Raw genomic sequence first — 15364 nt, 5'->3', positions numbered from 1 at the left:
CACTGGTGGCGGCCCACAGCCGGCTCGGCTCGATGCATCACGCCTGAATAACGAACAACAATGCGGCCCGTCTCCGGGCAGTCGCCGCGACGCTGCATGCAAACGAATCACGGCCTCGCCATGCCGATGCTAACCAGCGCACAACAGGGCGGCACAGACGGCAGTGCCGACGGCTGCCGGCACTCGGGAACAGGCCTGGCGACAGCAAACAACCGACAGCCGGCTTATTTATGGAACCGATAGTGTTTGTATTTGCATTGGGATTTATTCGGTGAGCCATCAACAGGAACGTGATCCACCAAAAAAACGGAGGGTAAGAAAAACTCGACTCGTGCCGCTTAGCCAAATCTGTATACATGGTATTTTTGTCTTTCCCATTAGCCCAATGATCCTATCATGAATATACTAATAGGCTTGATCAAAGCAAATCTTCAAATGCTGAATTGAAAATTGTCCTCAGCCTGACAGACTAACACCATTACAGCTTAAGTGAGGGCTAAACAGTGAGGCACTTTCGACTTCAGCCCGCCTTTTCACTCGGAGGATTGCGTCCTTGCCCACACCGCACAAAAACCGCGCTCCTCGTGGCGTGACAATTCGTCGATGTCGATCCTCCCAGCGCCGCGATCAATTTCGGCCGAGAGGCCATATCTGCCCAACACATCACCCCATCTACGCGTTGACAGGTCCGCGCGCTGCCGGCGCAGTGTCACCCGAGCCTGCGTGTGCCGGCGGTGACCGCTGCGCCCCCAGTGCGGTGCCAGGTGACAGGTGCACCTGTGGCCCTCTGTGGCCTCTGTGGCCCCCTCCCGTCCGCGGTGAGCCGGGCTGGCGGTGCATCTGGCCGATCCCAGCGGGGCACCAGCGCCCCTCCGTCCCGCTGACGGCACAGACAAATCGCTACACGCGCTCCGCGGCCTGCAGGGGCGCGGCGGCGACCCGTCCGGCCGGTGGGAGAGACCCCGTCAGCTGGTCCAGGGAGGGGGGGGGGGGGTGACAGACCGGCACTGTCCGCTGTGCACGTGGTGCCCTGCACGGGCCGGGCCCGGACAGGCTGCGGTCGCAGGCCGCGACCTCCCCCGCACCGCACGGTGTCGGACAGAGCGGAGAGCAGGGACAGAGGGATGGAGCCGAGTGCCGCCGAGATGAGGAGCAGAGAGCGGGCCTCAGAGCCGGGTCACGACCCGGGCGGGGCCGCCGCGTTCCGGGGTCGGCCGCGTCACTGGCCTCGACCGCGGCACCCGGCGGCGGGCAGCGCCACCGACAGCACATTGACACAGCACTGACACGGTGCTGACACTGCATTGACACGGCACTGACACTGCTGACACGGTGATGACACGGCTCTATCGCGGGGATACGAATGACACCGACCACTGGGATCGAAAATTCCATCATAGACGGTGCTCTTTTCTGCACGACTATGATGATAACGTGAGAAATTCATGCGCTTCTCATGCAGTATCATTTCGAATAACCCAATCTACGAGCATTTCTCACTTCGGACCGAGAGCACTATTTTTTTAGAGCACTATCATCGCAACATACACTCCTTAAAGAGGCATCCCCAGTTAACTTGGAGCTCTCCTTCCCTCCCGCCGTCTGCCAGTGTTTCCCGGGAACCTACGTCAGCCGTGCTCACCAGATCACCGACCGGGCCAGCCTCGAGGGCGGCTGTGATTCACCGGGCCGGCCGACCCATGTTAGAGACCGAGCTGGAATGCCGCCGCAAGGTCCGTGCTCCAAATTATATAACGACGATGATATACTGCACATCTCAACAACCCTAAAAAAGGTTGTCTCAGATGTCAATGGGTACCTACGTCCGCTTGTCCTCTCTTCAAAATTAGTCACGTGGCACAGATGCTCATCAAAAGATGTTTTTTCACACTCTGCATTTAGAATGAAAAGCATTCGTCAATGATACGGATATAGTTTTTTTTTCGTCATCGAGAACCTAAGCAAAATGACACTGGTCAATGCTCCGCTATACCAAAAATTCGATCATATATCGTCCGACATGGCTAAAATGCCACCAGGCTGCTATTCTAACGCAGTTGTCTATGCTCCCTCAAAACCACACTGTGGCTCATCGGCCCATTGCGTGTGTGTCATGCGCGATCGCCGCCGACTTGTAAAAACTAAAAATGGCGCTGCGGCGACGCGTCACGTTCTGTAGCGATACGTGGCGCACGGCGGGACAAAACCGGCGCACGGTGGAACAAAGCCGTCTGGTAGAGCGGTCATTAGTGGCGGCGCCGGTGGTGAGGATGCGGCCAACGATCGGTTTGGCCCGGCCGCGTCTGGTCGGAGATCGCAGAACCTCTGTTCCGGCTTCAGTCGATCGGGGAACAGCGACATCAAGGGTGGGAAGAGGGGGCGGGAAGACTGAGGCGAACTGCTTGGATGGTACTGGGAAGGAAAAGATTGAAGTTATGACAAGAAGTAGAGAAAAAAGACGAGAGCTGATTTTAGTGTGAAAAGGAAGAGACGAATTTAAGCACAGGAAGATAGGGAAAAAGATATAAAACTACTACATAGATAAATCTGACGAAGAGAGAGAGAGAGAGAGAGAGAGAGAGAGAGAGAGAGAGGGAGAGAGAGAGAGAGAGAGAGAGAGAGAGAGAGAGAGAGAGAGAGAGAGAGAGAGAGAGAGAGAGAGAGAGAGAGAGAGAGAATGAGAGAAAGAGCGAACAAGAGAAAGAGCGAGCGAGACAGAGACAGAGACAGATAGAGGGAGGGAGAGATAGGGAGAGAGCTGGGAGCGGCGGCTGCGTGCCGCCGCTGCCGCTGCAGACATTCCGGCGTGCCGGGCGCCGGCTAAAAAGGTGTTGCTTTCAAGTGGCGCTGGCACGCCGGTATGCGGCCAATCACCGTCCACGCAAGTCATTGCCGTTGATTCGGCCGGCCGGCCGGAGGATAGAGTCCGGCCGACTCCAGCACTCTGCCGAGCGAGAGTGACCGGGGCAGTGGGAGTCACCCCCAGCCACGCGGCCCGCGGGCTCGGTGGTCGCTCAGATAGGAGGACCATCTGACAGGTGGCCCGTCAGCCGGCTCAATATTCATGGCGTATCGTGTCACCCATCCGTCCGTCCGTCCGTCCGTCCGTCCGTCCGTCCGTCCGTCCGTCCGTCCGTCCACCCGACCATCTATTCTTGGGTCCGTCCGCCAATTGGTCCGTCTCTTCCTGTGTCCGTCTGTCCGGCTGCCCGCCTTTCCGTCTATCCGTCTGTCCGTCTACCTGTCTGTTCGTCTATCCGCCTGTCCATCCGTCCTCACCACCCGCGGGACAAGCGGCTGCCGCGGCGCCGGCGGCGGCTGCACCGTCCGGAGTCCTGCTGCAACCAGCCCCTCGGTTCGCATTATGCATGGAACAATTACCCTCCCAAGGTCTCCGGGATAATAGAATATAATGAATGGGTGCAAGAGGTGGCGACGAGTATTGACGGCCCTGGCTGCGGAGCACCGGCGCAGGTATATACATACGCAGAGGGAGCCGGCGGGCGCGCAGGGAGGGTGGAGGGCGGCACTGCCGGCCCCTCGGGCCCCTCCGGCGGCGGGGCGGCGTCCTCCATCCGTCAGCGCCCAGCACAGGACGGTATCAATCGGCCGGCGAGCCGCCGTGTCATTGGACCCAAATTATCGGCCGACGGACGGATGAACGGACGAACAGATGGACGTGCGGACAGGCGGACGGACAGACGGACAGACGGACAGACGGACAGACGGACAGACGGACGAACGGACAGATGGACAGACGGACAAACGGACAGACGGTCAAACGGACGGACGGATGGATAGGGAGCTGGTCCCTCGGTCATCTGCAGCTCACGGACGGCTCCGACCAGCTGCAGCTCTCGGCGCGACGTGTCTCGGCCGGCTGCAGCTCGTGGAGAGCAGCCGTCTCCGAGACAATTAGCCGGGGCGTGCGCCGCCGCGGGCCTCCCTCCGTTCGGCAGCGTGACGCAACGAGGCTCGGCCGTCCGGCTCCGAGCCGCCGGCACCGCCCCGGGCGGCACAGCAACTCGGGCGCTGGCCGCTCCCTGTCGGTCAGCGACCATAAAATATCGAAAAGGCTCACTTGGAGCTGGCTCAAACGTTGATGGGTTGAAAAGGTGCCCAGACGTGAAGCCCACGCTCAGGCCAGTCTGAGCCGCGGCCCGTTGCACAATGGTGCCGCGGCGCGTCCCGGCTCATCCCGCCGCCTCTCTGACTGAGCACGTTCAGGTGGCTAAGATGATCATTACGTTACAGCCGGACACCGTTTTTGTTCCGATCGCTGCCGACCGGGCGTCCGGGCGTCATTGTCAAAAAGCGCCACAAGGGCACACACCTCGACAAAAAGCCAATTGTCTCGGCGACAAAAAGCAGCTCGGCGGCGGTGTCGGGTGGTTGGCAGGCGGGACGGGTCCGAGGGGCGTCTCGACCGCGCGCGGCCTTGCTAATTGTTGGCAGGTGGGGCCGACGGAGGCTGCGACCGACAGGACCACCGGGCTGGCCGGACGCGTTACCACCCCACCTGGTGCGGCCGCAGCACGCACAACCCCGGCCGGATCCGCTTGACACAGGTGCAACGGAAACCACATACGAAGAGGTCCGATCGAAATATCTGCGCGGTGTATTCATGGAACCACACACTCACTCGCTGCCTAAGATAGCCGCTGCTTATCTCATGCAGTGCAAAGTTTCCCACCTCGCGGTGATGAAAACGATGGGACTACAAAAGATCCCAAAGGTTCCTGGTAGACGCACGGAGACACTGCGACCGCAGACACACCCAGACACCGCTGAGCTGACAGCACCCTACTGAATGTCTCCACGGCCGTGGACCAAATGGAGGGAGCGGCCCTGGGTAGCAGCTGTCACCACCACTCGCCGGCCTGTGACTCACTCCGGTCTGTGGCTCCGGCCCGTGACACTCACACTCACAGCCGCTCACAAAACTCATTCCCACTCTCAGCCATCTCCGTGCGCCTTAAGCCCATTCCGCCTTATGACTCACCTAAAAAAACGGCATCCGTTCGCCAGTCCGTCTCCATGGTTCACTGCCAGCCACCCCCGCGCGCCGGCCAGCGTCTCGCTCTCAGTCACAGATCATACAACCCGCCGCGTTCTGAGCGATTATCTATTCACGAGTTCACTCTGGTAGGACGCCGCTGTCCTCGCCGTCTACCGTTCTCAGCTGGAGAGCAAAGCCCGGGGCTGTTACCGGCGCCGGTCACGTCCTATCTGTGGTTCTCGTCTCGGCACACATTCCTTTACAGCTGAGAGGGACTGTGAGTGTTGGAGGTGTCACCGAACCGACACACACACCACGGGCGACTGTCGTGCCGCGAGATCAGCTCCAGCGTCACAATCAACGGCGTGAAGGTCGAGTCACATTCTCAGGTGGGAAAATGTCAGAGGTAACAATGCCAGTGAGATCTTATGTCACATTTCACTGAAATGGTGTGAAAACCTAGCGCCATCATCTCGCCAGAGAACAGCGCCAACTGATGGGAGATTGCGCCACGGCGCTCTAGCCCCAGACAGGAAATGTCACATGTGCAATGGCCGGAAATGGCGTTCTCGACACAGGACTCTGTGTCTGTAGGGACAATTGGCATTCCTCGGGCTGTCAGCGTCAGAATTAGCCCGCAGTGAGAAATCCACATGGCAGGGAGTTGCCTCGCGCCGTTAGCCACAATCTGATAAGGTTGTGGGAGCGGTGGGAGTACAATGGGAGCAGGTTCAGCAAGTCGTCCGGTCTCACTTACAGGGTCTGATACACGACCGTCAGCACTCCGTCAGGCGAAGGACAATGTGAAGTAAAAAGCTTCTTATTTCACTAGAAATGTTTTTTATTAATAAAGGATGCTTATAATCCGGCAGCGAGACAGAACACCAACATGTCGTAATTCCAACCCTTTCCACTTCGTTGTGTTTTGTATTGTGGAACAAAAGAACGGAAGTCTGTGGAAAGATAGCTTAGGCATCGCCACGCCCACATTATCTATGATATTACATATATCCATTTGCTCTATCAAACCAAGGAAAGATAAATGTGTCGCATGAAGTAAAAAAGCGACCATGATAATTCCTCGCCTAAAAAGTGGTAAGCAAATGAAAGTAGAGGGCTAAATAGATTAAAATGATCGTAAAGGACTGTAGTATCAACTGATGCTTCATATTTTGATTGACAACAACTAACACTAAGCAAACAAATATCCATCTAAGCAATAACGAGAAGTGAGAAGCAGCATTGGATAGACGTTAAAAAATTAAACAACCCCATCCCCGTTAGAGCATTTGTCAGAGCCACTGCACTTTTCTCTATAATCTATTCGAGCCAACTTATGGGGACATCCAATACCGTACGTTGACCTGTGCTCATAACAGGGCGGAAAATGCCGTGAAAAGAGTTGCACGAAGGCCATATTGCATACCATTCAACTCTTCTGGTGGTGGAAGACCACAAAAGAACGAGACAAATCGATCGGCACTGGCTGCAAATAATCCTTTCTTGTCATCTCTGTGACTCGCCACCGCGTCGCTAAAGCACCAGAGTCTTTTCAGACTGTCTTACCCACCGCGTAACGGCCGACTTCCATTCACCCATTCGCCCTGCGCGGCCATTACCGGGGCCGATTTTCGGCTGAACAGTAGCGCGTCTCTGGGCTACCGTGCGGCGCGCGGCACTGGGGCGGCGTTCGCGGCGCCGGCGCGGCCGCTAGTTACGAGCGACGTACCGAGAAGCGGCGCGCCGCCGTCTAATCGTCGGCGGCCGTCCGTCAGCACATGCCGATGCAGAGCGCTCCGGAAGTGGCCCGCCTCTGGCAGCGGCCGCCGGTGCAGACGGGGGAGCGGGCCGCCGGCAGAGGCAGACCCGGGCCGCCGCGCCGCTCACCACGGCCTTCCGTGAAGAGGGGCCGCCGACCCTGCCCGGCAGCCCTTCCAGAACCGTCCATCACTGCTCCGGTGGGGAGCGACAGCAGGGGCCAGGGAGCGTCAATGAACTGACTGACCGGCGAGGAGGCCGGGCTCGCACCTGAGCTGCGCCGGCCCAATAAATCAGCGGCTTCAGTCTTCCATAAATAAATCCAAATCTCGTCGCTCAAATTCACAATGCAATTGTTTTTGATGCCTTGCAGCATAGCCGAGTAGCAAGCACACAGAAACTCATTGCCATGGATCGGAGAAGACATTCCGATAAAGCACACAACTGACATTCGAAATTCAGATCACGTTTGAAATAAACATAAGCCAATTCACATGTCACTTCTGCTGCTCTGGAGTGACGGTGTAAACAATGCACCTCGACAGCCCCTCCGAAAACTCAAAAGCCCTTTCTTGTCCCTAAGGCAGCTGGTCGTCCACTCACTCCTGCGCTGGTCCCTCCTGCTCTGTCGGCCGTGGGCCGCTGACCGGGCCGAGACAGGCGCTGTGTCGGGCGCGGTGGACCACCACCCTTCTCTCCGTGCCTCTCGGTGCGGTGCCGTACCGACCTGCCCGCTGCCCGGTCACCGCCGGCGGCCCTCGGAGCCGCCGCCGCTCTAGAAAGTCAGTCTAATCACCGCCCGGTGAAACGGCGCCACTCCACTGCGGCGGCGTGTGCGTGACGCGCCGGGTTAGCCGCCGGCGCCGACAGGTGCGCCGCGTTCGCCGCTGCAGCGCCGCAACAGCCGCACAGGATCACTGGCTCCTCTCACGGAGAAACAGGGGACGAGGGTAGCGAGAATAAGGAGGAAACAAAGAGGTTGTGTGTGAGTGACTGAGTGAGTGAGCGAGTGAATAAAGAAATGAAAGAAGGCAGAGTGAAAGATAAATAAAGAGAGAGGGGACATGGAGAGAGAGAGAAAGAGAGAGAGAGAGAGAGAGAGAGAGAAAGAGAGAGAGAGAGAAAGAGAGAAAGAGAGAAAGAAAGAGAGAGAAAGAGAGAAAGAGAGAAAGAAAGAAAGAAAGAAAGAAAGAAAGAAAGAAAGAAAGAAAGAAAGAAAGAAAGAAAGAAAGAAAGAAAGAAAGAAAGAAAGAAAGAGAGAAAGAAGGAGAGAGAAAGAAAGAAAGAAAGAAAGAAAGAAAGAAAGAAAGAGAAAAAGAAGGAGAGAGAAAGAAAGAAAGAAAGAAAGAAAGAAAGAAAGAAAGAAAGAAAGAAAGAAAGAAAGAAAGAAAGAAAGAGGGACAGACAGACAGACAGAGGAAGAGAGAGAGAGAGAGAGAGAGAGAGAGAGAGAGAGAGAGAGAGAGAGAGAGAGAGAGAGAGAGAGAGAGAGAGAGAGAGAGAGAGAGAAAGAGAGAGAGAGAGAGAGAGAGAGAGGCAGGGGGCCGGCTATGATGCAAACAGCCATGTTCTGGCCATGCCACCACTCTCCGCCCGGCTGTTGAGCCAAAATGGCCGATAACGGCTGTAAAATTACTGTGCACGAATGGCCGCTCCCTGGTGAAACCATGTCAGTTGGACGTTCCACTGTGAGACCATGTCAGTTGGGCGCACGGTGCCGGGTAATGGCAGCTGGACATGCTGTGCTGGAACCACGTCACTTTGACAGACTGTCGTGAGACTATGACAGCATGTGGAAAGGCCCTGCCAGTTTGAAGACACTGTGCTGTTCGGGGAGACGGAGATGCCGTGCCGTGTCGCCCGGACGGGCTGACTGGCGCTGATGGCGGCCTACAGTTGGATCGCCCGCTGAAGATCGCACCAGTTAGGCCCGTCAGATGTCACGCTCAAGAGGTTCGTGACACGGCTCACATCGGTGATATTGGCGCACCGGGCAGCGCGGCTCAGTGAAGACGGGGCACGTCCGGTAGCATGAGGTTTAAATCGTATTCATCAGGCAGTCAACATGCACGGCTCGAAAATCCCCAAAATGCCTAAGCAGCAGCATACCTAATGCTGATACATAATTGCACCCTGGCAGACTTCAAGCATTAGATAACTTCCAACAGTCAATTTAAAACCGCATTTGGATCAAATCGTAAAAAATGCCCACCAACCACTCATCAATCCTCCTCTTTCGGCAGAGCCGTGACGGGTGTCCGTTTCGCAAGTTTCACGTGCGGATCGGAGACGGTTGTTTCGTCGGCTCCTGTCTCCGTTATCGATCGGTCAGAGGGTGGATGAGTGGCGACTTGACCTCTCCGCCGCTCCACGCATAATTGTTCGCCGCGACCGCGCACTTCCTTCGGCCCATTAATAATGGATTCCAATATGTCGTCACGATGTGCGCCACTCTCTCCAATCTCGGCCAGATCTTGACGCGGCGCGCGTGACGAACTAGCGTCTGCCCTCCGACTAAAGATACCAATAAAGCGGACCCTAATGGCGGCTGGCAGCGGTCGCCGAAGGTTAGGCCCGGCAGCCTTGGGCCGAGGCGCGAGCGGCGGCAGCTGGGGTTCGGCCCATGGCGTGTCCGGCCGGCTGCTTCAGCTGCGGGGCCTGCGGCGGACCATCGGAGGTCCGGGGACCGCGACGGACCACTCGGAGGTCCGGGGACCGCGGCGGACCACTCGGAGGTCCGGGGACCGCGGCGGACCACTCGGAGGTCCGGGGACCGCGGCAGGCCCTCCACCGGAGCAGTGATAGCCACCGGACAGCGGCCAACAGGGAATGACAGTGCCGAGAGCCGCTCGGCTGGTAAAGGCCCCAGCCCTCAGTAACACTACCCCAGTGGACAAGAAACAACCAACACCGAGCCTAAAGAGCTCAGATTAAGCCCCAATCCACTTCGAGGACCTGTGCTGATGGGTGCTCCTCACCTTGGACCAATGCGGGCTGAGCTCTGCCGCCTTCAGGCCGTCCTGGTGCGCCGCCTGCAGCTGTCCGAGCTTCACGCGCGCCGCCGACCGGTTGGAGAAGAGCACGTGGTTGGCCGGGTCCAGCGAGATGGCCTCCGAGTAGAGGCGCACGGCCGACTCGAACTCGCCCGCCTGACAGGCCGTGTTGGCCAGGCGCACCTTCTCCAGGAACAGGGCGCGGCTGGTGGACGACAGCTCCACGTCGCTGCCGAGCTCCACCTGACGGAGACGCGGGGGCAGTCAGACGGAGCGTACAACAGGTCCCGGCGGCAGGTTCAGTGGCTCTGAGAGGGACAGAGAGTCAGACGGAGCGTTCAACAGGTCCGGGTGGCACGTTCAGTGGCTCTGAGAGGGAGCGTCAGACGACACAGAGCTCAACAGCTCCGGGCGGCAGGTTCAGTGGCTCTGACAGTGAGACAGGGGACGTCAGATGGCACACAGAGGGCATGTTCAACAGTTTCGGCTTCCGGCTTGGCTTATACGGGCTGGAAGGCATCGAGGGGTCGAAAAAATGAATGCACCGACCAGTCGCAGACTCAGATGTCAGGCCCTCGGAAGTGTCACTATCAAACTGAAGCTGGAACGGGTGACAACGGCAGACAGACAGAAAGACAGAAACACGGGCTGCGTGACAGCGACATTTACAGCATGCCGGCAAACTAACACTGCTGTGAGAGGTACTGGATCACGATTCAGCTCACTGGTCAGGGATCGGAGGTCATGCACATGGGTCATGGGTCACGGATCACGTCCTTACGAAGCTGGAAGGGCGAAGGCACTGGCCGCTATTGACTAGCGCTCAATGAATCACTGCTGAGGATACCAGCGACGCCAGAGTGGGCTTCAACCTATTTACTCCGAGAATTGCATTGTCAATGCTGCTGCATGGGAAGGCAGAGGCTCATTGAGGGGCACCCTGCATCAGACAAGGCTGCCTATCGTGCGCTTTTCTCAGCTATGCGCATACACCCCGTTGGCGACGTGTGTAAGAAGATGAGAGCATCGGTCACAGCCCAAACTGTGAGAAGGAGGGGAGATATTTGTTAGCGACAAGAGCGCAGAGCTGAGGGGCCGAGTTTCCCCTGCACGGCCCCTTATGGCAGGGTGACGTCGCGTTCGTGTGTATCAGCGCCCGGTCTCTGCCGTGACCGGGCTGCAGCTGATGTACCGACCGTCCGTCCGCCGACCACCGAGTCACCTTGGGCCGGCGTCGGCAGTATCATTACCCATAACCCCGTTCACGGAACTTATTATCGCCACCGCGTCTGGCCTGCTCGGCTACGTGACCGGTGTCGGCGTGACGTCGCACCGCCCGCCGGTCGACGGTCCGGGAACCGAGCCGACCGGCACCCACCTCCTGGTCGATGGCGGAAAACTTGACGGCACGACGTATTTTCTCCATGGCTGTGTCTCGTCCGTTCACAGAGGCCACATCCCGGCTGCAGCCAGCCTGATCACCGCCGCTGCACCGGTGCACTCCACACAGACGGGCCGGGCCGCCCTGCACTGCCCTGCACTGCCATGCACTGCAGAACGGCGCTCCGGCCGGCCGGCCGACACCGCCGCCGGCCGGCACCGTCTCCAATTACGAAACGCCGACACCTGGCGGACCGTCCGCCAAGCACGGAACGGCCGCCATGGACTGACGGCTCGTGTACTGTTCGCTGAGGCTTCGGTCATGCTTACCGAAGGAGAAGCGATCAGACGACGGAAGTGTGACGATGGAGGACCAGTCGCAGGTAACCTTATCTACAGCAGACAGGTATTGAGCACCCGGCGGCTACCTCTAAACGACGGAAGTTGTGACAATGCCATATTAATGGTTCGATCGTATGACTAATGGGGGTTGTCATACCATTTATCGTCGGGCCTAGAGGTTACTTTCCAGCTATGAAAAATCCTTCTTCCAATAATGTCACTGAATTATATTTGCATGGGAGAAAAGTTCATATAGAGCCAGCAATCCTCTGCACTCCGTAGCTAAAGGCCTTTGACCTTTGCTAAACGCCGGAACCGCAAACTTTTTCTCGAGCTCCAAACTATTCGAACGCTCCCGTTCACAAATCAGCTGCCCCAGCCTACAGCTAGCTGGCAGCTATCAGAGAGTGAGAGAGGCGCGCTGGAATGCCGGGAGAAACTGGCTACGGAATTACACCCGGTGCTAATTGGGTCAGAAGCTGGGAGCTCAGCACTACCGGCCGGCGCGCAGAGCTGGCCGGCGGCGCCCGCTCTCAACTGACGACACCGGCGGGAGGCGGCCGGCCGCGCCGGGCGTTCGGCAGCCGCACCACACTGGGACAGCCTCAGCCCGCCCCTTCCCCAGATCACGGTCACATACTCTCTGGAGCACGGCATTCCCTTTCCTTGATCACAGACTCACGATCTCTTCCTGGTTCACAATTCTCCCTCCCGTGGTTCCGTTCAGAGTTTTTACTTCTGCATCACGCTGGGTTTAGACAAACTGGATTCCCTTAAAAAGAGGACCATTCCCTGAGATCACAGCACCAGAGGAGTTCACCACCATCACCACCCTGGTTCACAGTGCTCCTCATACTGGACCCCCACCTCTGGGCCTCTATTTACCGCACAAAGCTCTCGGCATCCATCCCCTAGTTCATAGGACCTCTCCCTGGACCCCAAGCCACTGCCCTGTACCGTACTTTGCTTTAAGCACCCCTCCACTGGATCACAGTACCCCTTCCCTAGTTCATGGGACCCTCTCCCTGGATGCCCCAGCGATGGCCCTGTACCGTACTTTGCTTAAAGCATCCCTCCTCTGGACCACAGCACCCCTTCTCCAGCTGAAAGGGACCTTTTCTGAGTGCCTCAGCGATGGCCCTGTATCGCACCGGGTTCACCACTGGGTCGGCCGAGCGCGGCGCTCATACCCCACCGTGTCGGAGATAGCGTCACGGCCCGGCCGGTCCTATCTGATCGTGCACGCCGCTCCAGACACGGCACCAGTCCGAAATGAGCTCCACTCATTCTCATGCAACCGTTCCCAGGGTGGCAACTGACGCCCACGTCATCGCTCAGCCTTCAGTCTGCACAGACAAGACCCAGCGCACGGAACGGATGGCTGCTGTCACAATGGCAGTGAAAGCCGAGAACCTTGTAAGCTTGCCATTGTTTATACCAGACCTAAGGTCCCTGTATTCATAAATGACACCTTTGTGTGCATTTTTGAACGGTGCTGAGGCAAGTTCGATGTTTCACTGAAATGCTATGCATATATAATTATATCTCTGTACTCTATAAAGTCAAATGACATCAGGGCTGTCCCTGATGTCATTTGACTGTCAGGTATTGAGCACCCGGCGGCTACCTCTAAACGACGGAAGTTGTGACAATGCCATATTAATGGTTCGATCGTATGACTAATGGGGGTCGTCATACCAAAGCGGTAATTTCCAAAGAAGCAAACTGTAAAGAAATCGTTTCCATCATGTTTACCAGCAGAGGATGCGCTTATTTTCCGGTGACAAATAGTTGAATCGCTTTCGGCTGGAGGCTAATTTTCTGCCCTAGCATCAGAAGTCACCGTTTAATTACATGTAAAACCAGTAAAACGCCTTTTGGGCGAAGAACGAGCGAGCGAGATAGTGAGCCCTGCACGTGCGAAAGGGCGAGAGGGTACTTCCAGCGGGCTTGCGCAAAGCACCCTTCTAACCGGTCGCTAGCGGTGTACCAAATTTGAACGCAATCGGCCCAGCCGTTCCTGAGATCTGGAAGCGGCATTCTGCACGTGCGCACGTGCAAACGGGGTCCAAAATGACTTTTGCACGGCACCCTACTAACTGGTCCCCAACCGTGTACCAAATTTGAGCGCAATCGGCCCAGCCGTTCTCGAGATCTGGAAACGCCCCCTGCACGTGCGCACGTGCAGTAGCACCCTAACCGCAACACATGGGAATGCAATGCCTGGTGGGTGCCTACCTGTATGCCAAATTTCAGCGAAATCGCCCCAGTAATTACCGAGTTACTGAAATGGGAACAAATTTGGCACCTCTTATTGTTGTATTTTGCACGTGCACTGGGGGTGACCCACATACATCGAGAGTATCCTATTTTGGGTAGAAGGGATGCTGCTACCCTACAAAAATTACCGCAAGTCAATCGCCCAAGCGGCTGCTGAGATATGAGCCTCTCAAAATCACTACTTTTGCAAAACAGCTTGAACACCCCTGACTTTTCACGTGGCACGTGCCACGACGGTCACTGAGATGTATGAAAAGTAGTCAATTACGGGGTAGAAGGGATGGGGCTACCCAACAAAAAAGACCGCAGGCCAATCGGTCCAGCGGTTGCTGAGATATAAGCATCTCAAAAGCGTTACAGGCCGGGCCGGGCCGGGCCGCTCATACTGAGATTTTTCCGTTATATTGAAAAGACTCACTTCGCTCGCTGCGCTCGCTCGCTCGTAACAATCTGGTGGGAATCTGCCGCCACCACTATACCGCACATGGTTCTGGTAATTTTGAACCTGACCCGACTGATATACTCGCATATATGGCACCGCAGTAGGCTTGGTAGATATATCGGGGATTTCTTCACGGAGCCAGGAAGTGCAAATCCTTCAAAAGCCCACAATCGCTGGGCTGGGACCAGCACATGCGCTAGACTGTTTCTAGAACGGGCAGTTTTTGATCAGGCGCAATGATGTCGATAGCCTGAGAAGTGGCCCCTTAGCACCAACATTAACATCTCTCATGAGAATGACGCGCTGGGTTAAAACATAGAGTTTCACTCAAAAATCTTTGAAAACCGAATTCTCTCTTTTTATGTGGTTAAGTAGAGAATGATATGAATTATATCAGCCCAAAAAAGGTTGCCATTCCTGTCATCAGCAAGCCTCGGCTTTAAAGGAGAGAAAGGCCGCGCTGGCTGAATCAACTAGCAGCAAGCACGCCCTCGTCCCATGTCGGGGTGCAAATTCCTCCCTCTCTTCTATATACATAAAGCACTATGCCAACACGAGATAACAGTCAGGCATGCGATGCGACTGCTGACTTGGCATCAGCCTTCGAGTGGCAACGCCATTAGCATTACCGATGGGTGCACCAAACCAAAGGCTCTGCACTGGACAAAGACCCTTTTTGTATGTTGAATCGCAAAACCTCGAAATTAAAGGTTATAGCTAGTGCATTTCTGAATAGGTCGACTTTCAAGCATCCAAGTTTGTGGTGAACAGTGCCAGTGAACACTATTGATACGCATCGTTCTGAGCTACAACAATCAATGATCACTGTTCATGAAAGAAATGGCCTGACTCCATGTTTTGCCTGCCCACAATGCAAGTGACCATGCAATAATTCACAGATGCTCTTTGTGCGAATATATTGTCATATTTTGTTTGCTATATCATTAATTTTTGTCCAATACGGAGGAAATGTCGTTAAAAATTTCTCAAAGTGATACCTATCTCAACAGCAGTCACAGAAACAAAGATGCGAACATTCACCTCAATAATCCTAGAAAAAAATAGCTGAGGGACCTTGCTGTTAGAAATTTTCTCCAATAACTCATCCATTCTAATGTCAGTCACCATATATAATATCACACAGGGCCGGTAAAATGTTTCATTCAGGAC

The 15364-nt window shown here is 56.0% G+C and overlaps 1 protein-coding gene across 3 annotated transcripts in view; it reads right to left on the bottom strand.

Moving 5' to 3' along the window:
* The window catches only part of LOC122381972 (tetratricopeptide repeat protein 28-like), a 75197-nt gene that overhangs the window by 46543 nt on the left and 13290 nt on the right, over positions 1-15364 (bottom strand). Inside the window, exons 1-2 of one of the 3 annotated variants that reach the window (XM_043366779.1) lie at positions 11129-11292; positions 9736-9993 (exon numbers count right to left, since the gene is read on the bottom strand). In XM_043366779.1, coding sequence (XP_043222714.1) covers positions 9736-9993; positions 11129-11176 — 306 coding nt within the window. In that variant the 5' untranslated portion in view covers positions 11177-11292. Of the gene's footprint in view, positions 1-9735; positions 9994-11128; positions 11293-15364 lie in introns of those variants that run through there. The other 2 variants (XM_043366776.1, XM_043366777.1) reach the window with 2 other exon arrangements.

Source organism: Amphibalanus amphitrite, unplaced genomic scaffold (assembly GCF_019059575.1).
Source record: "Amphibalanus amphitrite isolate SeventyFive unplaced genomic scaffold, NRLGWU_Aamphi_draft 000131F_arrow, whole genome shotgun sequence".
Lineage (NCBI taxonomy): Eukaryota > Metazoa > Arthropoda > Thecostraca > Balanomorpha > Balanidae > Amphibalanus > Amphibalanus amphitrite.
The sequence above is the reverse complement of the archived record's forward strand: the minus strand, read 5'-3'. Positions and strand labels throughout refer to the sequence as shown.